The 25,988-nt window shown below is 32.0% G+C and overlaps 2 protein-coding genes across 2 annotated transcripts; both read right to left on the reverse strand.

Moving 5' to 3' along the window:
• Positions 1 to 1,944: 1,944 nt before the first annotated feature.
• On the reverse strand, positions 1,945 to 4,386 carry LOC18038076 (probable 2-oxoglutarate-dependent dioxygenase At5g05600). Its single transcript, XM_006429340.2, has 3 exons — positions 3,609 to 4,386; positions 2,699 to 3,029; positions 1,945 to 2,545 (listed from the first exon to the last, which is right to left on the reverse strand). The coding sequence occupies exons 1-3, from the start codon at positions 4,118 to 4,120 to the stop codon at positions 2,297 to 2,299; spliced, it is 1,092 nt and encodes a 363-aa protein (XP_006429403.1). The 5' UTR covers positions 4,121 to 4,386; the 3' UTR covers positions 1,945 to 2,296.
• A 13,590-nt stretch (positions 4,387 to 17,976) lies between these two features.
• On the reverse strand, positions 17,977 to 23,436 carry LOC18038077 (calcium-dependent protein kinase 13). Its single transcript, XM_006429341.2, has 7 exons — positions 22,398 to 23,436; positions 21,143 to 21,286; positions 20,888 to 21,040; positions 20,224 to 20,339; positions 19,967 to 20,134; positions 18,650 to 18,880; positions 17,977 to 18,556 (listed from the first exon to the last, which is right to left on the reverse strand). Exons 1-7 carry the CDS (start codon positions 23,017 to 23,019, stop codon positions 18,407 to 18,409), a joined length of 1,584 nt encoding a protein of 527 aa, XP_006429404.1. The 5' UTR covers positions 23,020 to 23,436; the 3' UTR covers positions 17,977 to 18,406.
• Positions 23,437 to 25,988: the final 2,552 nt, after the last annotated feature.

The following is a 25,988-nucleotide window of genomic DNA, read 5'->3' on the forward strand; positions in this document are numbered from 1 at the left end:
GCTGGTTCAATTCAAACATTAGGTTACAATGAAAATTCAACGCATGTTTAACATTGTTTTTTATTCTTTCAATACTTTTTGATTGTTGCCTAAAACAATTTAGAGAAAGTAAATAAAGATCAAATTGCTTGTCAATTAAGACTTTACATTTTAAGAACTTGAAATAAACGTGTGCTACTATTGCATCTAATCTCATCCATAACGTTAGGCTTTATATATACTTTTGAAAGCAATAATCTATGCCATATGGCTTGTTGGATATATATGAGAAATTATCAATCGTATACCCTTAGTTTACTCCATTATCAAATTTACTACAATACTTTCAGGGTATATCAGTCATCCACCCTAAGTTGACAAAATATATATGTCGTCTACCAAACCGTTAGTTGCCATTTAAATATGATGACATCATATGGGTAATATAGTATTTTCATATGATACAAATGATAATTTAAGAGTATATAAGTAATAATAAGAGATTTTAAGGGTATGCAAATGATAATTTTCAAGGGTAAAATCGTCAATTCGTTACTGTTCAGTTCACTTTTAAACGACAGCTAACGGTTTAGTGGACGACAAATAACTTTTGTCAATTTAGGGTAGACGATTGATACACCCTTAAAGTGTTGTAGTATTTTTTTTATAAAAGCACAAGTTTAGGGTATAGGAATGATAATTTTCCTATATATATTAATTATTAACGTGGCAAACATGATATGACACTATGATATAATGGGTTCTAGCAACAATGTTTAATTTTGTTAATTGATCGGTTAATTGTGTTTAAAGATTTACTTTGCGTAACAAAAGAGACGAATAACACACAATTGAAAGTTGGTTAAGGTTCCTCCATCAAATATTCTGCATAGAATTTTGCGATAAAATCCAAGAACGGGGTCGAGAGGAAAAGCAACTTTTTACGACCAACCACACTAATTAATCAAGAATTAACTTTTTTTTCAAATGTTATATTACAAATAGAATGAAATTTATAACAAAAAAGTACCGAAACCACGTTGATAAGCTTTGTTATAGCATAGGCAGGATATTAGAGCGCAAAAAGGACCGAATTTATTTCAAACACATGAAAAGAAATTAGTCCCAAATAACGTAACATAGAAGGCCTCATCAAGCCAATGTCCACAAATTAAATTGATGCTTGATTTTGTTGAAAGAAGTGTATTTACTTAGTCAATTGTTATTATCTTGCATTAATTATTTTCCGATCACCGTAATCAATACACCATGTTTATCAATGAGAAGTTCTAGAATATATTAGGAGTATTACGTCACTCATATAATAAATAAATGATATTATACTAATGTAAGTGGTGGTTATATTAAATTTGATTACACATGTCATATATATATATATATATATATATATATATATATATTAATTGTATTATCTTTAATGTATTTTAAAATTTCTTGTTAATCAATATGTTTATTTATAAATGTTCTAAAGAACTCTTTTTATACTAAAGATTGTTAAAAATGAATAATCATGAGCTCCAATATATTGATAGTCACGCAACTCTCTATTAAAAAAAAAATCTACACATGAACATCCATCCTCGAGAATTTTTTTAAACATATCAACATCATGAATTTAATATTGAATACTTCTTTTGAATATTTCTCCAAACTAGTCTATAGATACCTGCATGAAGGGACGATCGCCCACGTGATAAGCATTTAAAGAGAAAGCAAGAAGCAAGCGGATTGAAGTTTGAGACCTATCAAAACCTTGCCATGTTTCATTTTTCTCATCACAAGAAATATCAAAAACAGAAAAATTGTCAAATTTAGATAAGTTAAGTGTCAATTCAATGCGTTTGAAAACGATCTCGCCCATAAATTTACAATAGTCAATTCCTGTCCATTTTCTGAAATTTTTAAATGGACTTTTTAAAAAGACAGAGATAAGTGAAAGTGCTATTCTGTGAATTTTATCACATGATTTTTTACTATTATTTTCTTCAATAGGCTAAGAAATGAAACAATTGCACATGCAAAAGTGCGAAGGTTTCCATCATACACACATATAAATTCCAATACATAATTTATCTAACGACCTCTCCTTTTTTTTTTTTTTTCTTTTTTTCATATGAGCAAGAAGCTCCACCACACAACATCCCTTTGATTTATTTTGTTTCCTAAATGATACAGGCAGCTCCTCATTGTAGATCAAAAGCAAGAGACGAATCGAAAAGTTCCATGATCAATTGATTCATATGGATTTAGAAGCTGATAATTTATTTAAAAAGGACAGTTTACATGTATTTAGAACCTATGGGCTTGATGTTAAGGACTCGACTTGTGCCTTGCCACAGGGACCCTTTGTCCGAATGTAAAGTCTATACTCATCATAAGTCATTGGTGGATACAAGGCTGGTCTGTTCCTTGTAACAAATTCCTTCATTGGTTCAATGAGCAAATCACTCTTAGGGTTGTAGAAGAAAGCTAGTGAGACTCTGTCTTTCTCTGAATTCACAATCACTCGATGCTCCACGCTCTTGTAAATTGCGTTGCTTAGCACCTAAGCAAACATCAAATAACATATTACTACTGCTACTACTACTACTACTATATCTATTTTTATTAAAAAAAAAAATATTTCTACTATTATATATTAAAAAAATTAATGTCCCTTAACGTGTGTCCCCACAGCTAACGTACACATTAACAGTACCTGAATTTGATCTCCGATGTTAACAATAAAAGCATTCGGGACAGGCTTAACGGTGATCCAGTTATCGCCCCTACGGACTTGGAGTCCGGCGACGTTTTCATCGGGCAGGAGAAGGGTCATGCCACCGGGGTCTGAGTGTGGGGAGAGGCCCAGTGTAAGGTCCGGCTGGGGACATTTTGGGTAAAAATTAACCCTCAAGCAAGCACCAATTTCCTCTCCACCGAAAGCATTTTGAAATTGGTCTTCTTGTAGTCCGAGATTTATTGATAGTACCTTCATCAGAACTCCGCACAGCTTCACCAAATTTTCACCATATTCCGATACTAATTCCCTGCATACGAATTTCCAAATTCGTGTCAAAAATTAATCTTCTATCAATTAAAAGTCACGTGGCTGAACATTTTTTTTAATAAAACAGACTTTGTTGTTTTTCGAAATCTTTAACTAACAAATATTTATATAGTCAATTAAATTGCACAAAAGATACATGGAATCTAATACTCACTTTCTTGATGTTCAAACTTTTTGTAGGATACCTGTTTGAATTAGCCTAAACAAGCTTAAAATGACTAGGCAAAAAGTACAACACCTGATTATAACATAGGATAAAGGTGGAATTATTACTTAAACGACTAAGCATAAAGTTATTAAGTTAATCTTTAGTGCGAAAGAAAAGTTGCAGGACCACTTCTTCAGTGTCTACTTTTCCTTTCTTCCTGTATAAAATTTCCAATTTGCTTGCATGCATCAGAGTTCAGACTCCAAAAGTTAATTACTAACAACTTTGTACGAGCCTGCGTTTTGTAAAATACGGACGACTGAAGTTTAAAAATAAATAAATAAACAAACAAACATGTATATATCATGCTATTGCAAATTTGCAATGAAAACGACTTTAAGAAGAAATTACCTGCATGAAGGTGGGAGAGACGGCCACTTGTTGGGATTCCTGAGGGAATGAGGCATGAAGTGAAGGAAAAAGTAGTCACTCCAATCAAGCTTTGCTCCTTTCTCGACGCCCAAGCGGCTACCGTAGCCTTCGTATGTCGTCGGCGAGTTTGCATACTCCTGTTTGAGCTCAAGCGGGAGATTGAAGAACTCGCGCCACATCTCCCTCGTTTGCTTCATCAGTTCGGGGCTCACCCCATGGTTCACAACTTGGAAAAACGCCCAGTCGCGGCACGCGTTGGAGATGCAACTCAGCGTCTCATTGCGGACACTCTCGTCGTTGCTGTATATGCTCTGAAGATCAATAAGTGGAATGTTGATTTGAGAGTCATCAAAATCACGGTCACCATGTTTCACTGAATTAGGCCTTTGGAGTGATGGCTTGATGTACCTTTCCGGGATTGATTTTATGCCACTTTCGGATAAAGCTTGGACTCTGACAATTGGTTCAGGCCAACTCTGAAGGCAGTTCATTGTCTCTAAATTGTTTTGAACGTTTTTAAAATATATATATATATATCTCTCTTATAGGGTATTTTTGATAGAGACAGAGAGAGAAAGATGAGCAATGGGCTAGCTCTGGTTTTGGTGATTGGTGAAGTGGGGATTGAGAGGTTTATATAAGAATCACATAAGCTTAATTTCGGCGCCGTAAGGGATTTGATTTTGCTTCTTATTTTTAATTTAACACATTTGTGTATCTGAATAAAAGGGCTAATATGCAAATTGATGCTTCAAAGGCTTACTTCTTTTGTGTATTCCTCTTGTAAAAGGGCAATTCTACGATTAATATAGTTTTAATAAGTAGGCAATAGTGGGCATATTAGCTCATTACCAGTGAATCACCATAGTTTAATTAACCTGATTGGCTTTGGAATATGATATAGTACAAGTGGTATTGTACTGTCATTAAGAAAAAAAAAAGGCTACGGTTGACTAAGACTATCTAATCTACAAAAAAGTAGGTTTTATGTACCCACGTGCCTTTAATTCGAGAGGGAAGCTAATATTTAATTTTTTAATATTTTTTAAAAAGTAATGATGAAGAACCGCACTTCAATCCTGCCTCAACTTCACACAAAATTAAATAAAAGTTGAATTACAAAAAATTACTTAAGAATTATTTTCAATTATACTATAACTTAGGGGTAAAAGTTTATTTCGTCTCTGTATTTTAAGATTACTATTCATTTAATTCTTATATTTTTAAAATACCTCGAAACATCTCTGTCGTTAAAATATTGATACCCCTACCATTACTTTTTATTTCTTTTAGTTTACTTTTACAATATTACTCTTTTATAATAATTTTTTGTTTGGACATTAATAAAAAAAAAATAATTAAATTATCAATTTAACCCTAGAAAATAAAAAAAAATGCAAGAACCATTTGCACACTTGGTAGTTGCATGTAATTTTTGACAATTAAAAATTAATATAATTTTTTTGGGTTAAATTGATAATTTAATTATTTTCTTTTTATTAATGTCCAAACAAAAAAATTATTATAAAAGGATAGTATTGTAAAGGTAAGCCCAAAAAAAATAAAAAGTAACAATAGGTGTATCAATACTTTAACGGTAGGGATGTTTCGAGTCATTTTTAAAAATACAGGGGCTAAATGGATACTAATCTTAAAATAGAGAGACTAAATGAGCTTTTACCCCCTATAACTTATAAATATCATGTGAAAGTAGTATTTATTAACCACATAAATGCAATGACAATTATAAGTTAGAATTCAAACATTGAAATTTCTAACATTGTTAATTACACGTTGATTATAATAGCAGTGGTTGTCTTTGGTCCAAGAATTAAAAATATAAAATGTAGTTGAGTTTTCGGTCCAGTAAAATGACGATAAAGTTGCATTGAACTTTTTTACTTTTAGTCGCATTGAAAAGGAACAACATCAACTATATAATTTTCATTATTTAAAAGCTATATATAATGTAATTTTTCAGGTATTATCTTGCTCTTTATAATCCAATAATTCTGTTTTGGGCCCTAGTATTTTTACTATTTGATCTATAGTTTGAAAAAGATAGGCTAAAATATCTTATGTTAAAAATAAATAAATATTTTCTGCGTATTGATCTATCTCACCAACTAACCAATGAATGCTACATTGTTTGTGATTATGTTTTGGGATAAAAAATTTAGAATGTGTAGCACTATTTTTAAATATTCGCAATGAGACTTCCCAATCTTAGTGCGTGGCCTATAATTAAGTTATTGTCATATATGCATATTTACTTTTTTCTAATTAGTTAATAGATGAATATGGTGACAATTTAATAAGATTGAGGAAAATTATTTTGTGCTCTTCTTGTCTATTCACTCATTGCCATGATATACTTTAATCAATTATAATAATATGTATAAACACGTGTAAATAGTAAATATATAAAGAGTAATGGTCTGAAAACACCAAAAACCTTCTCTAAAAATTGTGATATACATGGAGATCTTAAGTACGCCATCTCCCTTACCCAACAGATATCAATTGAAAGCATTGGACAATTATTTACATTCTGGCCTGTCAAGATGTAGTTTTTGTGCTTTGATCCTCGTAAGTTCTATTTATTTTCATTATGGCTCTAGCTCTAGTTTTTATGACTACGACTTGGCCTTTATAAATTTTGTTTCTTCTCATTATGACTACACAATTTCTCAAGTGAATCAATAACATACTAAATTAATTAATTAATTAAATACACACATAATGTAATAGAAAGTGCCCAAACAGGCCATTTGCCAACGAGAAAAAACCCAAAGAAATGTCATTTTTTTCTTGTTTTCATTGTGATAGGGGTTGCATTAAGCTCAGTTCAATTATAAACAGATGCACTCAAAATGATTGTCAAACAATCAGTCACTCAATCTGTCATTTCCCAATTATTGAAAGGATGTGAAGAGACTGAGAGAGAGTATGCGTGTGTCACTCTCTAGCTCTATCTATGTGAAAGATCAACTACAATGATAATTAATTTCCCAAAATGAGAATGAATGATAAGTAATGCATGCCGACATATACATGCGTGAACACATTTCTTTTATTATTAGTGAAGAAGAGGATTTTTGTCTTAAAGATAGCCGAAATGATATAATAATAGTTCATAATTGGAGCAACGGGTCATGCCTTTATTATTAGTATGATGTTGATTTAATCTCTTTAATTCGCTTGAAAGTTTGCCTATTATCCGGATTTTGAATCTTGTTTAAAAATATTCCCGCATTGCAAATTAAGAAACCGAAACTATCGTTCTATTATCCTATTTGGAATAAATATATTTTTAGTTTTTTGTATTATTTTTGTTGAGAAAAATAGCTCACATCGATTAAGAATATTTATAGATATAATAATATGAGCTTGAGATAACCCTTCACTTAGTTATATACGAGTTAGCTGTTAGCCTTTGGGTGTCAATAATATTATGCTTAATTAGTTTAGATACGTAGTTTGAATATTCATTGATGTGTCACCAATCGTTTAATATCATGTGAATGGTGTTAATTGTTAATGGTATTAGCGAGTATCTAAAGTAAGTAAGCATAACATTAATCTTTAGAGAGAAGTTAGATTAATGAGCTCCTATGTGGTATCAAAACCAAACTCTTGCACGAGTCCACAAAATATTTCCATCTTACAATGTCCAAACAAAACTAGAGTTAAGATATGAAAAACTACAAGTTGTAGATCAACTCATGCGCAAGATTCACCATTGCGTCAATTGATATAGATCCGATTCTAGAAGACGACGGATTAAAAGAGTTATTGACTATTTCGACAAATCACTTGAAGGTTTCTCGTGTACACAAAGTTTTTCTCTGCTTCTCCGCAAAGGATTAATCATCTGCCCAAGTACTGACGGCAATGGATTATTCGTAAATCAATCTTAATCAGATAGCTATTATACGTCCCGTTAATTATACGACTTAAATCCATATCGAACATAATGCAGTTTATTTATTTATTTTGTTTTAAACAGAATATAAAATGCATGGCTATAGCTAGCTTAAGCAGCAGGACAAATAACTTGATACGATTCTCAAATTAATTCCATCTAATAAAAATATAAAATAATAGATTTAATTAAACATTAAATTGGATAAGTTCAAGAAATTAACCAAGCCTCGAGCTACCAGTTTGAATTTGCATGCTGGAGTTGCAAAATGAAGATTCTGACGCCGGCGTAAGGAAACAGAAGAAGGTAACACGTGGGCGAGAAACTTGCGTGGGATTATTATAATTATCCCTCCCACTTCGGTATAGCTATACAGAATTAAGGTGGCAAGTGGTCCATTAACATTTTATCACGTGACATAATAGTATATTTTAATATATATTTTATCAGTGATTCTGTACTAGTCGCACTTAAAAATTTATCTTAAATAAACTAATAAATCTCCGAGACTCATTATTCTACCGCATAATAAAATTTTAATAGGACAATTCCACATAAATCTTTTTCGGCAATTATTAAATTACAGCTGCAGTGCCGTAACTTAAAATCCATTTAAAAATATGCAATAAATTATGTCAGATAATGTCATTTTTGCATGAACTGTAAATTACATCATTAAGACGGACCTAATTTTCTTGCATCACTATCACATCGCTTAGTATTTTTTTATTTATTTATTTATTAATCAATTATAAAGTCCAATTATATATGGCTCAGATCCGGCCCCGGCCGACATCATTTTTCGATACAGAAGCAACAACAACTCCCCCACGTGGCAAATTTTTATTTAAAGCACGTGAGGATCAACTCAAACATCAAACTCATCTTCTCGAATCCTGATCTACGTTTTTTTTTTTTTTTTAATTTTTTAATTTTGCTGGTACATGCGCATTTTAAAATATAAAATTCATATTTTTAAAACAAACGTTTACATCCAATTAAAATTTTATTTTAAATTATGTCGATAGAGTTAAAAAGTATCACAGTATTATGCGTTTTGATTAAATTTACCCGTTGTAATTCATTTAGGTTGATTGATAGATTAATCAGTACATTGATATAACATCTAAGATATAAAATTCTCATTTTTTAAAACAAATTTTTACATCAAATTGAATTTTTATTTACATCAACTGAAAGAAAAAAAAAATCTATAAATTATATTCATTGTCCAGAGATAGCTTTCAATTCTGAAGCGATTATGCAAAATTTATACGTAATATTGGACAAAAATTTAACTTGAATAATCGATATATTACAATTCTTTTGGTTCGTGATAATGTCTTTTATCCTTAGACTAAGTCTCTCAAGTTGATATGAAATCAGTGTCCTGCCAATCACATAACGCCTTATCAATCGCTTCGTGTGGTTCATGTAGATGGTGAAGCTTCTTTTTCTCCTCTAAAGTCCTTATATATTTGATTGACACGATGCATGCCCTAATTTTCTTCCAAATATCATGGCACTAATCCTAGTTAATTTCAGCCACTTTTCTTCAATTTTTAAAAGGGAAAATAATAAATAAATAGAATCATGGCTTGAATTTCTTTCTTTTCTTTTTTTTTTTTTTTTTTTTTTGATAGCGTTGGTGTACTGAAATTGATTTCATGAAAGCATGCGTATCTCTTGTATTAATTATGTCAAAAAGTCTACACAGTAGACGAGTATTATTGCCTTATCGATCTTGTGACCGACGGCAAGAGGAGAATGCCATACTTTTGAAAGCAATTCATAATATATGCTCGGCATTGAAAGTTATTTTTTAAACCACTTTAAAAAATGAATAAATAATTCAAATAAATAAATAATTATAGACGTTCGCATTTCACAAAATTTATAGGTGGTTTTGAAGTGTTATACAAACTTTGGGAGGACATTTTGACGACATATCATCATTTCTCAAATCCGTCCATACTCGTGCTTCATTCCGTGTCCCGAATTAAGTATGTTGCCTATTTTGAGCCACAATTCTTATAGAATTATAAAAGCAACTCACAATTTTTTTTAAAAAATTTTAATTTCCTTTTCCATGCATATTAGTAATTAAATTCGCATACTATTTACGTGAGCGGAGTTTAAACATAGGTGGCGTTTGTTTTATTTGGGTCTGAAATTTGAATAGTACTTGAACTAGTCTGAATTTGAATGATTTTTTTTAATCGCTAAAAATAAATATTAAGTTGTTTAGTTTAAAAAATGTAAAAACTAATATTTTTATATTTATACCCTTACAAATTATAAATGTCAAACAAATAATAAATATCTCAAAGAATATAAATAAAATAAATATTATTATAACATAAATCATATTCAATTGAACATAACTCTTTAATATTCTATATTATATATGTTAATCAATTTTATTATAGTTTATGATGTTTTTAATTATATGAAAAATATTCATAAAAATTATGAAGATAAATAATGCTAATTTGAAAAAAAATAAAAAGATAAAAATAATAATATTCTATCACTATCTATTATCACAAGTTATATAGAGATGAGTAATAATGCTAATTATTAAATGTTTGTTTTAGGTAAGGATGAAAATTAATTAATTAGATAGGGATATTTCGAAAAATATCTTTTATTGATATCATTCAGACTTTTTAAATTAAGCAAAAAAGTTAAAAAAAATTAGCTTAATAACTTAATAACTTAATGGCTGAAAATTTTCATTAAGTTAAAAAAAAACTTAATGATTTAACTAATTAAAATTAAGTTAATTAAGTCATTAAGTAAAAAAAATCCCTCTAAACTTTTATATTATCAAAAAAATTTATCAGTTAAAAAGTAATTAACATCCACTTCTTTTGATAGTATTGTTTTATTGGGATATATGAATTTTGATGACATGTTAAAGAGGTTAAGTAGTGCGTGCCAGTCACATTCTCAAACAATTATATAATGAAAAGTATCGTGCTTGGATTGTAAGAGACTAATCAAGAGGCGTACAAAAATTTGAGTTTCCAAAAGAATAAGAATTTCTCTTTATTTAATTAGCTTTTCTTTTTCGTGTGTGATTATTCATATTTGATCTTGATAGGGGTGACAAAATGAGTTAACAAATTGAATTTGAATCGAATTTTAAATGAATTAAGTCAAAATTATACTGATTCGAATTTGATTTATTTATTAAACGAATTGAAATCTTAGGATTCGAATTCAATTCATTGAAAGAATATTCAATTTGATTCGTTTAATTCATTTAGTAAAATTAATAAACGAATCGAATCAAAATTAAATTTGTTTACTATTCATTTATCCCATAATAAACGAACCAAATTTGAATATAATTTTGTTTGCAAAATATAATTAATAAACAAAAATTAAGTAAAAATAAAATATTAAAAAAACCACAAAATTAACATCCTATAAAACACAAGTAATCCAAATCATATTCTAAAATTAAAATATACAGTCGGTCAAATACCAAATTATAAATTCTTGCTAAAAAAATAAAAGAAGAAAAAAGATCTCAAAGCATCATCAACTCAACATCTACCATTTTTGGTTTTGCTTAATCGTGTCTTCTTTATAAACCCCATTACCCCAATACCCATATAAAAAAAGTTGCTTATAATCTAAAAAGAGCTTACTTTCTTGCTCAAATCTTGCTCATTTTCATAAATTTTTTCGTAGGTAGTGCCATTTTAACAGTCCCATTTGGGCAACAAAAACTTGATAGAGTTGGGAAGCTACTAGAGCAAAATTAAAACTAAACCCGTAGCTCGAAAATTAAAAAGAAAAAAGAGGTTACCGTTAGGGGAGATGGTGCTAGCTTCTCTAAACAGCAAACAAAAAGAAATTGCAGACACAACAAAAAGAAATTGCTATGGAGGGTGGATAAATAAATAATTTATTTATTACTTATTTATTAAACGAATCCTAAATAAATAAATAAATAAATATCTTTAAACTTAGATTCAATTTATTTATTTAACGAATCAAATCGAATTCATTTATTTATTAAACGAATGAATTTTTTCAAACTCAAACTATCAAAATGAATTGAATAAATGAATCTAGACAAGACTACCACCCGCAGACCATGAGCACTTCCGTTTTTACAAGAACATTGATGATGAATAACGTCAGATTAAATTACACTTTTTTGACTAGTCAACGTTAAATTAAAAGCTCAGAGCATTTTTAGAATAGGGCAACAGACTTTCCTGATAGAACATTATTGGTTAGTGGGGTTTTCACTTTGGCTTTCTTTCTACTAAAATTCTATTTTGACTGCTCAACGTTATTCATGCAACTAGTGGATCCTTTAGGTGGATTATTACAGTAAGCTACTTATGCTTTCAGAATATTTTTATCACTATTTAAACTTTATTTTTTTAATCAATTCTCTTTATTCAGATCACTAATCTAAATACAACTAAATATTATCTCTTCCTAAAAAATTCATTTGAATTGTAACTAAAGAATCACAATTATTAGATGTATAAAAGTATGTTCATTCACACGCCATGGAAGCACAAAGGTAGAAACAATGGGCATAAACTTTTTTTATTTTTCTGCTTTTCTTCCCTGTCTATGCTATCTTGTTCGTACTAAATTGCCATATCGTACAGCGTTTTCATTTTCACCAAGGTTGTGGTTTCCCCCGGCAGAGTAATCAAACTCAATGATTAAACATGGATTTCACAAATGTGAATCGAATTTTAACCAAAGTTGTACTGATAGCCGACAAGATATAGATATATATATGGTGTCAAATGCATGTTTCATTGTTGTCGATAATTAAAAAAAAAAAAAAACACAGAATATCATCAGGACCATCATCGTTTATAAGGCTACACATCCACGTGAAAGCACATGAGATTGAGCTTATAATTGATCTCAAACCAGTGAGACAGAAACATTTATCAAAACAAGAAATTTGATTTCTCCCTTTCAAGAATGATATATCATGCATGTGAAGTCTCTATATTTAGTGGTGTTTTTGTTTTGCCTTTCCCTTTTTCCAGAGGAAACTTCAGTTGTTGCTGCAGAAATAGGTACCATTTTGAAGAATCATATTCAAAGTTGTGAACTTACGAAATTTGCTTTTTGACAAAATGTTTTTCAGGAAAATCATGTGCGGTAACAATTAATGTTAATTTTAGGTATATTTTTAATGGTGTTTTCGCACTCACAAAAGGCATTCCCTCGTGGGTTTTTAATTGACGACAATATTTCCAATAAAGACTTGTAAAAATTTGGATGTGCAAAAGTCTATGTCGACTTGTATATTTGTGCACAAGTTTTACAAGTAACTTGTATCATCACGAGTGCCCTTGGCACTTCATAATTAAATAACCACGCACAATCATTTTGCACCATATATCTAAATTGCTGGGGGTTGCTTTTGACCAGATAACTAGGCAAATATTGATGGTGTCAAATTAATTTTTAGATCACACAAGGTAAGCTTCCTTTAGTTCGTCAACAAAAATCAAAGACATAATCATGGCTAGCAAAGGCAAAGAAAAGAGTGGGCTAGGACAAAAATTGGCACAAATTTGTAGTTGCTGCAAACCAAATTAATCAACAAAAGAAACGTCAAGGAGATAAGAGTTAGAAGAAAATGTTGCATATGGATTATGACAGTGATGATCAGAGATTACTAGGTGGATATGCACAAGCAGCAGGCTGCCAATTATAATACCGTACATGTTATCTTTGAATAATATCTGGTGCTTATGAACAAAATTATTCTTTTTTGTCACGTGTATATTACAATCTACTCATATTTATAATAAAAAAATTTTTGGGACAACTTTAGATGAATTATACTGAAGTGCAGTCCAGATATTTGTAAACCTCACAAATTCTCTCTTTGGTAATTACATTTGCAAATAAAAAAAAAAAAAAAAGACAAAAAGATTGGGCCATGCCTACCTTACTAGGGCTTTGAATTTTAGAAGTTGGGGGAATAATGAAAAGCAACAAAACTTTTAGAGGCTAAGTTATAAAAAAATAAATCTAAAACTGAGGGCTAAAATGAAAGAATATATAACGTTTAGGGGCCAAAGAAAAAATAATCTCCAGTGATCAACGGCCTCGCTTTCCATAGTCCATACATACATAATCAGAAGCATAATAAAATCTCGACAGTATAGGAATTAGGATAATCACAAACAACCTAAAAAATGGCACCTTAGAACCCTAGAGTAAAGTAATATGAAGGATTTGTAAACTAAGGGGACAAAAATAAAATTAAGTTTAATAGAACCGTTATCTTTCGTAAATTTTATTTTAGCAAAGCTAGAACACAGATCTTTCCTTAATTAGTTAAAATGATGTTTTTTTTTTTTTAAAATAACGACGTATCACGATTTTATTTAAAAGTAAACGTTCACATCAGATAAAGACTCAATCTTTTGCATGTACCTTATAAAATGTCATATTTTCAACACGTTGGGATAGATAGGATGTTCAAAGTTAAGAGATGAAGATTGATCACATTGGTGTCTAATGTGCGTGAGAGCGACTGACATGAACATGCAACAGCGCCTAACAAGACAGACTGAAGTGGCCGTGAAATTCTTTGCAGTTGAGGGCTCGCTGCTGCTGCTTTTGCTTTTATCATCTGCAATATCTACATGTGCTTTTTTTTTTTTTTTTTTTTTTCAAAAACTATGTCGACAAGCAAAAGCATTATAGCTAACACACAATCATTTGTCTGAAGTGGTGTCCAAACTAGCTTGTTTATCCAACTAATAATAATATTCCTTTTGCTTATTTGAATGCGAATCACTTTACAAAATTTTGACAAGCACTGACCATTCAAATATGCTTTAATTTTTTTTATTTGGTAAGAGTATGTGTCATTTGATCCAAAATCTCAGCCGGAAAAGCCTCACCATGTTCTCCTAGAAATATCCAAGAAAAATTACAAGTTGCACCGTCGAACGTCCGTAGTTTATCTTTACACGCCCCATTTCTATGAACAAATTATATGGGCGATAATATTTCCCCCACCCTTTGTGTAAGGATATCCTAGTTACTATATGTTTTTTAAATTTCACTTTTATATTTTAATAAAATGACTAAAAAGAGAATGAAAATTTTGCATAGGTGTCTGGTTAGTGTGTTATTTGATTCCAAAAACTTTTTTTTTTTTAAAAAAAAATTGTTGTTATTGATTTCACTTTGAGGAGAGCTTTTTACATATTAAATAATATGTTTTGTCTCTATTAATAAAAATTCAAATTTGAGCTTTGGAGAATAGAGGTTGGAGTTTTTTTTTTTTTTTTTAAGTTCAATTGTCTATAATGCCTATTATATATTTTACATTCTTATTTCACTCATTTCATAAAAAAATTTAAAAATTTATCGATTAAAATAATTTTACAGTTCTTAAGAAAAACTTTCATTGACAACCAAAAAAAAGAAAGATTCTACTTGTATAAATTAATTAAAAAAGGTATAACCAAATGGAACATCCATGATACTTAAGCAAAATCTCTTGTATTAATATTTGAGTCATGCCATTAAACCTTTTTTTTTTCCCTTGTGTGTGTAAAACCACCTCATCTATACTGGACCACTTGTTCTAAAGGTTTGGCTTGAGTAGTTTTTATGCAACTTCTTTGATTAGCCACCCTAGTTCAAATCCTATATAGGTAGGGAACCCTAGTTCAAATCCTATGTAGGTAGGGGACTAAGCCATACAGGCAGGGGGACCAAAAACTATCTCTATATTTTTTAAACGATCAAAAATAAATGTTAAATAGAGATAATTTAATTTCTTTTAAATATTGTAATACAATTCAAATATTTATGGTATATTAAGAAGTATGCCACGATTTGCCTTAATGCAAGTCATTTAAAATTCAGTTCGAAAATCTACCTGTAGTCCATGTTTGGTTGGAATAAATAGTAAAAGAGGAGATGATCGGAAAGGAAAGAGGAGGAGAGAAAGTAAATGAAAAAAAGGGATCAATTTCATTTTCATTGTTTGGTTGGATATGAAATTTCATTTTTCTCCCCTTATCTCTTTTCCCTCTTCTCCTCTCCTCCCTTTATATTTCTTTAAACCAAATATGCACTTAAGTCCAAAAAAGAGACCTACTTCTAAATTAGAAAAATCTACTCAAACAAAATACGAAGAGACTCCAACTCCAATCTCCCATTAAAGTTTCCCACACGCTCGAAAAAACCAAATAATTCCTCCTTCCAATTGCTCCATTGGGCAAAGACAGACTGTTTCACACCAACAGAACATTGGAATCCGAGCTCACTCCAGTTCCACTTCCACTTCCATTTACTTCTTTTGAGCTTTTTATTTTTTTTTCCATTTTTCCTTCTGTGGCATCAATAATAATAATAATTTTGATTTTTAGAATGTGAGTTTGTTGATGTTGGCATAGGATTGGGTTACCTGAAGCCCCAGGATCAGTCTGATACAATATGTAGGCCCAATTATAATAATTTTCCTAAATTCAGAAACCTGGACGGCTGGGCTTTTGGTCTATGATACGCTCAAATACTCAGTGAAATGCAAACCGACGACTTTGGGTTGAATTTTGAGCAAAAATCGATCCAGACCGATTCTATTCACCTCTATTCAAACTGAATTTATCAATTACTGGTGCACATCCCAAAATTTCATCTCATATGATTTAACATTCAAGCATTTGATAAATATCACGTCATATAGGATAAAATTTTAGAATACAATTTGGATGTCTGTTGGTACTCCTTATCAGTTATTGCACTTAAAACAATAGTAAGAAAATTGGTAACAGTGACTTGCCTTTGCTAACAGTGACTTGTCTATGCGAGATAAGAATCCTCTCATGTTCAGTCCTTCTCTTGAGTAAAATTTATCTAAATGATTGGTAGTTAATAAATTAAAATGTAAATCATAATTATATACTATTATTAAAAGACAAGCAGTACAAGATCTTTAAAAATTCACAAGAGCTCAAATAATGAGAGAATTCTAATTAATTTAGTAAATTATATAAAAAAAAAGAAATAATATCACCGGTCATTAAAATTTGACACTTAAAATGATAATATGGTCTATAAAGATAAAATAGTTGTTTTTGACCCTCTCAATTTATTTCACCGACCCTCACTTTTTAGTTAATATTTTTTATTCTAAAATTACCCTTATTGAAATAAAAATAATTAAAAAATAAATATTTATCCTTCTCTTTCAAATTCTCAATAGATTAACTTCTCATCTCTTACATTTCTCTCGTCTTTTTAATTGATTCACAATTTTAAATCTTAGATTCTTACACAAAATCAAAACCAATATCATTAATAATAATTAAACCCACCACTTGTTCAAAAAATTTAATAGGACCCAATATTAACACTCATCATATGTTGGTGGAAGTTTTCTAATGAATTGATAGTAAAGAAGATATGTGATGTTGGTGGTGCTGATGGTAATGGTGATGACGATGAACTTGATGAAGTGGTGAGGGCAATTATTACACACTTATACTAGAGACTGGAGAGGTAGAGAGATAATAAAATAAAATAATATTTTTTAGTTAATAAGGATATTTCTAAAAATTAGTGAAATAATTTGAAGGAATCACATATCACGACTTAATAAATAAGGTCCCCGTTGTAGCTCATAAAAAGTACTTAAAAAGTACTTCAAGGCGCAAACACGAAATTACATAAATAGCCGAAAGACAATTTAAAGCCTCCAGCTACACTTGCTGGCCCAGCTACAAAGCCAAGAAAATCGTATTGCCACACCGCACTCACCAAGAGAGATGGTAAAATTATCCACAAATTCGTAAATTTGTCCAAACATACCTACCGCTAATAATTTTATGGTTTGCGATCAGGTGATATTGCAAATTTAAATTCACAGCAAGTTGTGGGTGTGTTTAATTTTGAGAAAAAATCACCGGATACCCGAGCAAGTATCTGCCAACTTACATTCTTTATTTTAATTATTTATCTTTTTAATTTTAATCATAAAAATTATATTAAAAACTTTAATCATAAATATATATAAGTTAAAAGTCCTAATTCATAAACCCAATTTATTTCACTGCAACGTGTGTGTTTTCATTATACATACATACATACATACATATATTTTTTCAGGTTATAAATTTATAATTTGAACTATATAATTTAAACTTTGATGTATTGTTAAAAATATTTTTTAAATATTTATAATTTTAAATGAAAAACCCACAAAAGGTTGCAAACGAGTTTAGTAATTTAAATTTTTAACAAATGCAGATTTAGTAATGACAAACCTACAACAGGTATTACCCATTGCCATCCTAAGTCCAAGATATCAACGACTTCAAAAGTGAACTAAGTATAGCTTAGATAGTGAAACCAACTTGATTTGTTACTAGAAAAAGCTCAAGATACAATCAACAGCCTTCAAATTAATGATCTTTTACTACATCTAGAACACTGAAGCACGTTCGCCAATTTTGAGACACCACGTACGAGCGCCAAATTGAACAGTGAAAATATTTTTTGGATAAGAATATACTACAACACTACATAGTTTGCCAGTCCCACACTGTCAAGCAGAAATAATGACCAGAGGTCGAGTGATAAAGAAGCGCAGAATCATACATGGAGTTACCACGGGTGCAAGCTCCATCTTTTACACAATAAATACCTGCAAAGGCAAATAAGGTTACCCATCCTCCATGATCCTCCCAAACCACCACCGAAAAAGGAGTCATTTTATCAGGTGCCCCAATAATGAATCATCAAAGGAAGAAAGTTCGCGGTGTACAGGGAACGATCCCGCACTTGGGTTAATGAACGACCACAGTTTGGAACACATACATGCCTACTCATTTCCCAAATTTAGGGAACCGTCTTTCATCAGCTTGATGCTCAAACTGTTGAATCTTCCTCTTGAGTAATGACGAGAAGCCTTTCTCCAATCGGTTCCAGTTTTCATCATGGCCACGAATTCATCATAGCTTATCAGGCCATCCTGCATTTATGGAACAATGATATCAGACGGAGTTTTGTTGAATCAATAATGCATTCGACAGCAGGAAAAAGGAGAAAAAAATGAAATGTTTGCCTTGTCTGTGTCAACTTCTTGGAAGATGTCATTTGCTACATCAGTACAGTCATCTGCTCCATCTTCCATCAATGCATCACGGAGCTCATTTGGCTCAATATAACCATTTCCATCCTTGTCAAAGTAGGAGAAAGCCTTGTGGAGATGCTCATCATTGGCCATTCTTCGTAGATGGAGCAAGACGGCAAGAAATTCCCCATAGTCCAATGTTCCTTTCCCGTTAGTATCTACCTGTCAACAAACACATCCCATTCAAAACAGAAAGTTGAAGTTTTCAAAATTAACCTACGCTGCAAGGACAGAGGAAGACTGAAGAAGCATAAGCAAACACCAGCAACAAATAATCTGCAGTTGTATACAGAATAGAGGGTAATGATCATGCGTATATTATTCTTACATCATTATACTCTTCCATAACGTAATTTTTTTACCCCCGAATAAAACAGTAATGTTTATAAAGAACACACATGTTTGACCAACAATGCATCATCTCTTTTCAAATTCCAGATATATCTGATCCATCCTGAATATTTCAGCCGCACAAAATGAGTCACATGGCAAGAATATAGCTTCTGTTAAAAGGTACACCTAATGCTTACAACTGATCAACATGATGCCAAAAACAGAAAACAGAAAATGAGAAAGGGGTTACTTGCATTGTAAGATCGTTAAGAATAGAATCAATAGCATCCTAAGAATGTGTATAGAATCAGCAACAGAGGATGATTTCCAAGACATTTTGGTCATTTTTCATTAAATACACATCCTACATAAAAGACGTAGCAATAGGCAAATCACCAACAAAAATGTATCCTCAACCTCCAAAGTGCAGATAGATTTTTGGAACATAAATCATTTTCTTTTTCAATTATCTGTAAAAGTGGATTATTTTTACAGACTTTTAATATATATTTATGAATGATACGATTGTCCTAGTAGAGTGCTTTAGAGACGTGGAAAATTGGAACTGGTGAACATGCATTATCAATTATCAATAAATTTGCCTAAAGGAAGGCAGGGACAGTAAATTCAAGCACCACAGCCACATCATAGTCTGATTGCATGAAACATGTGACATTTAAGGTAATCAGTTTTGCGTGAGTCAAACATACCACATGGGTGGGATCCATAGGAAGGCCGAACTGCTTAACAGTGTGATAAATACTAGTCAACTTAAGTTAGCCAGCTATGGACATTGTGGTTATATGCAGTCCTATTCTATCAATTGCCAGTATCCAATGTCTGGTCTCACTAGATATTTGTTGAATGGTAGGGACCACTGATGGAAGGACATATGTAAAGAGAAAGTACACTCACAGCTTCAATAAGCATCTGAACTTCTGACTCAGCAAGCTGGGAGCCAAAATTTCGAAGGCCAGCTTTCAATTCATCAGTTGAAACAACTCCATCATTATCACTGTCTATCTTCTTGAACATTTCTTTGATGTCTTCAACTTCTTCAACAGATAAGAACTCAGCAATAACCTAATTAACAGAACCATTTTTAAAAACTTGTCATGGAAAAGCAATACTGTATAAAGAATCTAATGGTAGAACTTTTTGCATCAACCAACCCTAAGGGCTTTTCTTTTGAATCTGTTCATCATCGAAAACTGTTTAAGCCTTGACCTGACAACATCACCAAGAGGAACATTTGGAGCTTTTTTAGCATTTTGGAGCCAAGGATGCTCTGCCAAAAGGAAAGAAAATATGCATTAGACAAATGAAATCAACATTTATAAGGCACGTGTAAAATGTATCAGCTAGCACCAATAATAACATCGTCGAATTTCATAAAATTAATCCCTGTCCTCTAGTTATACGATTACAATTACCTATCACTTGTAATAACAAACAAAAACTATCTCTAAAGCTCACAATCAATCAACAAAAAACTTGACGCAAGTTGGAACAATTAGCCAAGATAAAGTACTCCAGCACCTATATCAAACCATATAACAATAGCACATGTAACCTCGTAAAGATGTAAGTCCAGTGAAACTGTAGTGCTGCAAGCAGGTATATGGTTCTCAAAATGCTGAAGATTCAGATGTAATGCATGATCATCACAAGTAGCATGTAGAATTTTTAACATAGGTAAGATTTGAAACTAGGATGTGTGACCACCACACCAACTTAACCACACCCCTCCATCGGGGACAAAGAAAAAGAAAAACATGCTTGGAAGCACAGAAAACATTAAACATTCAAAGACATCATAAAAGAGATGAAAACTACCAAGCACTTGCTTCGCTGTTAGTCGAAGCTTTGGGTCTGGCTCCAACATTTGTCTGACTAGACTCTTAGCGCTCTCTGAAACATTTGGCCATGGATCCCGTTTAAAATCTATTAGCCCACGAAGAATAGCCTGAGCAACCCCTTGTTCAGATTCTGCATGAAAGTGCACTTTAGGTTAAGCAGAAAACAAGGAAAAAAAAAGATAGATAATAATAATGCAAAGGCAAGTATAGACAGAACTAAGAATATTCATACCAGCCCAAAATGGGGGAACTCCACACAACAAAATATAAAGTATGACTCCTGCACTCCATATATCTATTTCCGGCCCATAATTCCGCTTAAGCACCTCTGGAGCCATGTAATAGGGACTCCCAACAATCTCAGAGAATCTCTCACCTGGAAATGTGAAGTTTAAGCAATCAAAAGCACTCTTTCAGTGTTAAAATAGCGGGCCCAACAACCATAATTGACAAAAACAAGGATACTATAAAATCTACGGTTCTGCAAATATGACAGTAGTTATCATAAAATCTATGGTTCTGAATCATCAGCCAACCACCTTCAATCTCTCATGTGCTTAGCCACTCACCACCCAATAGTATTTACAAGCTAAAGCTTAATAAAACAGAAATACATACCTACAATTCTCAATGATGTGGTGAACAATGATACAAGAGTGTGACTGAGCAAGATAAATGTATCCTACTAAGACTAGATCTACAATGCCAGTGCCTGTTGATGGGTGTAAGAAAATTACTTGCACAGGAGTGGTGGCACTGTTTCCAATTAAGGTTAAAAACTCATTCTTTCACTTAACTAGCTCTGTCAAGCTGGTTTAATTGTTCAATCATTCAATAAGAAAGCCAGATTAAGAAACAAATTCATATCGTGTCAGCTGAATAAAGCTCCGCTCTAGGATTTTAACAAATTCAATTACGCAAGACACTGAATCACTAACCTCCCAGCTACAAAGCACTCCAAACATCAGGCTTACCAGTAGACCATACAACCATCAGTGAATGCATAAACAGTCATCATGAACAACAAAATGATCTGCAAACATTTAATAACATACTCCTTAATTCTTTCATCATACTATTCTTGTTTAGCATCTTGGCACCCTCTTGAAACTCCTATTAACTTGCAAGAAACCCAATCCCTCATCAGTCCCTTCACTAAAGCTAAACCAGCTCTGACCTCACTGAACTTCCAATGGAAACTTTGCCACACTTCCAAATCCCAGCTCTAGCACCTACATTTCACTAACAAAACATCTCATGTATATCTTTAATCAAGGGCGCCGAGTGTCCGCAACAACGTCCTTTGTACTTTCAACATAAACGCAAATCAATTCCAACTCACATACTCATAACAAGCACTAAATAAAATACTAAAAACAAATCGAGCAACTCCGGCTAGATATAGTATATCATTAACTCACAAAACCTGATCAAATTAAATGAAATAATTCATATTAGCAAAAACAACCTAATAGTTAGAATCTCACCCGGCTTAAAGAATATAGAGAGTCCAAAATCAATAGCCTTCAAGGGCGAATTCTCCTTCTTATTAGCAAACAAAAAATTCTCCGGCTTCAAGTCCCTGTGAATCACACCATGCTTATGACACAACTGCACAACCTCCACAATCGTCCTGGTAACCGCCGCCGCCGCTCTCTCCGTATAATGTCCTCTTGCCACAATCCGATCAAACAACTCTCCGCCCTCACACAGCTCCATCACCAAATGGACCGCATTATCATCCTCACACGCCTCCTTCAAGCTCACAATACTCGAATTCTTCGGCAGGTGCTTCATAATCGCCACCTCACGCCTCACATCGTCGATATCCACCGCCGTCCGCAACTTCCTCTTCGAAATCGACTTGCAAGCGAGCAATTCGCGCGTGTCCCGGTCGATACACAAGTACGTAACCCCAAACTCGCCGCGGCCGAGCTCGCGGTCGACTAGATACCTATCCTCGATGTTCTCCTTAGGCACTCCGGCCAGCACAGTAATCGGCTGCTTCTTGTTGGCGCCAGCTTCTTTGCGGGCGTGATCGTGACTCGAATAGTTCGATTTAACGTCTTCTCTGGCGACGGCCGCCGGAGATCTGCAGCAATTTCCCATTAGGTAACACAGGTGGAGTTGATTACCGTACGGATCTAACAAAAACCCTAACTAAATTGTTTAGTTGGTTACGGTTTCACATTATAGCATGACCGCAACAGAGAGGCTGGAGGGGAATGTGAGAGTGAGAGTGTGAAAGGGAAATGAAGTGATGCTGTTTTGAAGAGAGTGGTTTTTTTTTTTTTTTTGAGTCTTTTGATATTTTTGTAGTGCGTGTTTATTTAATTTTTAATTTAAAATTTTTTTTGAGAATATTTAATTCTCGTGTTCTTTAGGGTCTGTGAAGGTTGTCGGCTAAGCGAAGCGAGGGGGGAAGGACGAATGGTCGGAACGGGACGGGGGCAACGAGCGGGGAGATAGGATGGGGTTAAGAGGATTCATTTGTTTCTTAGATTTTTTAATTCTCTCTTTTATTGCTTGAATTTGTTTTTTTTTTTTTTTTTTTTCCATTTTGGGGTTGTTATTTTAACTAACATCTAGAAAAGGGACAGAATGATAGCAAGCTGGATTAAAAAATTCGGTTTACTTTAAGGCCCTTTAGGTTTCAGAAAATTGTATTCTGACACCAAAACTTCTATTTATTAAATCCAATAATTTTTCACTTTGGAAATTGTGAAGACGAACCTAGACAAATGCTAATATATAATAATCAAAACAACAATTAAAAGCATGATGCAGAATGTCAATATAGAGAATCATAATAAGAAAAATCTCTCTAAATAAATTTAAAAAAAACTATGTCATTATATTTGAAACTTAGACTTTTCCTTACAAATTTAAAGTGTATAGGTAAGGCTCACCAAACTAAATGGTGAGTATGACAATATACATCTTTATTTGTAAATGTTATTTATTTACGAATATGATATAGACTTTTCCGTACAAATTTAAAGTATATAGGTGAGGATCACACAAACTAAATGGTGAGTGTGACAATGTACATCTTTATTTGCGAATATTATTTAGTCATATTTTCTATATCTACAAAAATTGAATTGTTTAAATAGGGTTTGATAAATAAGTAGGGAAAATTTTGAGGCAATCCTTAGGGTGAATATAATATAATATAATATATTATCAATAATTCTTTAATGTAGGTGTCTGCATAGTTTAAGTATTATGTTCGGACTAGATGATGATAACCATAGATCAAATTATAACTAGACCAAGTAATTGTTACAGTTTATTTTAAAATTATAGCTAATTGATGAAGTCTGCCTCAAATATATATTTTTAAATATGCAAATGTCTACACCTCAGAGTTGACCCATTGCACTAACAGGGACATGAAAGAAACAATAACAAAATATGGAGGAAAATTTAGAATGAATGGAATTTACAGGGACAGATTGGAAGAGCCAAAAAACAAAAAAAGAGCGGGGGGAATAAGAAGAGAAAATATGCCAAATGTCTTCTTTGTGCAGTGGCGCGCTGTACACCAAGTGGGTCTCATATGACTCTCGAACAACCGGCTTTCTCTTTTTGCGATGCTTGCGTCTTTGGTGTAATAACTTGATTAAAATTAAAAAGCAGCCGCATCATATAATTCATTCTTCTGTCTTTTTTATTTTATTTTATTTTGTTTTGTTTTATGGGTTAGGCAAGTAACCACTCACTGATTCACATACGTAACTTATCTTTCTTTTTTCACATTGTTTTAAAAATAAATAAATAAAAATAAAAAGAAATATCTTATATATATATATATATATATTTAGAAATGAATTTGACTCGTTAATTTTGAGCATAAATATTAAAAATATTATATAATCCCAACAGATCCCTAATTTAAGAGTATTTTATTAGTGAGCTCGTCTTGATTTGACATGCGAGGCTCAGTTCCTTTGTTTTGATATTTGTATGTAACAAAAAGACAAGAATTATTCTCTTTGCGGGAACTTTGTGTTGGAAAAAAAAAAAGGGAAAAAAAAAGCCAAATGGAGGATATTACAGAGAGTTATAAAATCGTTTGAGGCGGCCTGATTCTAATCCATCTCATGTGCCTGCATCATTTTATAATTTCGTGACCCGAATATTTTGACCAATGTGATCCCATTAAAATAAAAAGGAAAGAAATTCGCTGGAATGTCTCATAAATCATAAATGATAAATAAATCAACCGAAGGAAAAACGTTTTGCTCGCTTCGAAAACAAAAACGTTGGTCTTTTAAAGTTGGCTAGTGCTTAATTACGTCGTATTTCACAGTTTTTTATTGGATAATTAATTTTTCTTATAAAAATGTTGAAATACGTATCATATTTAAAAGATGTTTTCGACCAAGTATTTTAATTTTTTTTTGTTATTTTAATTTTTTGAAATATTTATATTGTTAGTAAATTTATCAAAATCCTATTTAAAATAGTTAGAAAAAATAAATTATGTTTGTCACGTAGAATTAGATTAAAATATATTAGACTACTGAATTATATATTGCACGACTCGGGTATTAATTAAAAATTAATATAAATTAATCCAAAATTTCTTGAGTCGATTTAGTATTTACAATCTAGTGTGAAAATCGCGACGTACGTGTGTGTCGGATATAGGTAGCTTTGTGTATCTTCATGTACTTAAATGCTAGATTCGATACCATAAATAGGGTTTTCTTGCCAGCAAGAGGATAATGAGTGAGTGGCCAGATTTGAAGATGGAGGGGCAGAAATAGAATGCAAGTGTGCGGTAAAATTTGAGGAAGCATTTATTATGATTGATTCTTCTTCTTCGTTGAACCCTAAGTAAAAGTAAAACAATAGACACAAATAGAATCGAGCATGACATAAAAATAGCCCCCACATGAAACTATCAGAGCAGAGCAAAACCGGCCCACTGCCAAATCTAATTAGTACTGCAACTTTATTTCAACGCTTTAGGAGAGATGGATGCATCATATCGTATCAGAAAAAAGAAAAAAAGAAAAAAAGCCTTAAAAGCTTTTGATTTGTTGAGGTAGACTGATGTGCATCGATCA

This window comes from Citrus clementina, unplaced genomic scaffold (assembly GCF_000493195.1).
Source record: "Citrus clementina cultivar Clemenules unplaced genomic scaffold, Citrus_clementina_v1.0 scaffold_6, whole genome shotgun sequence".
Classification (NCBI taxonomy): Eukaryota; Viridiplantae; Streptophyta; class Magnoliopsida; order Sapindales; family Rutaceae; genus Citrus; species Citrus x clementina.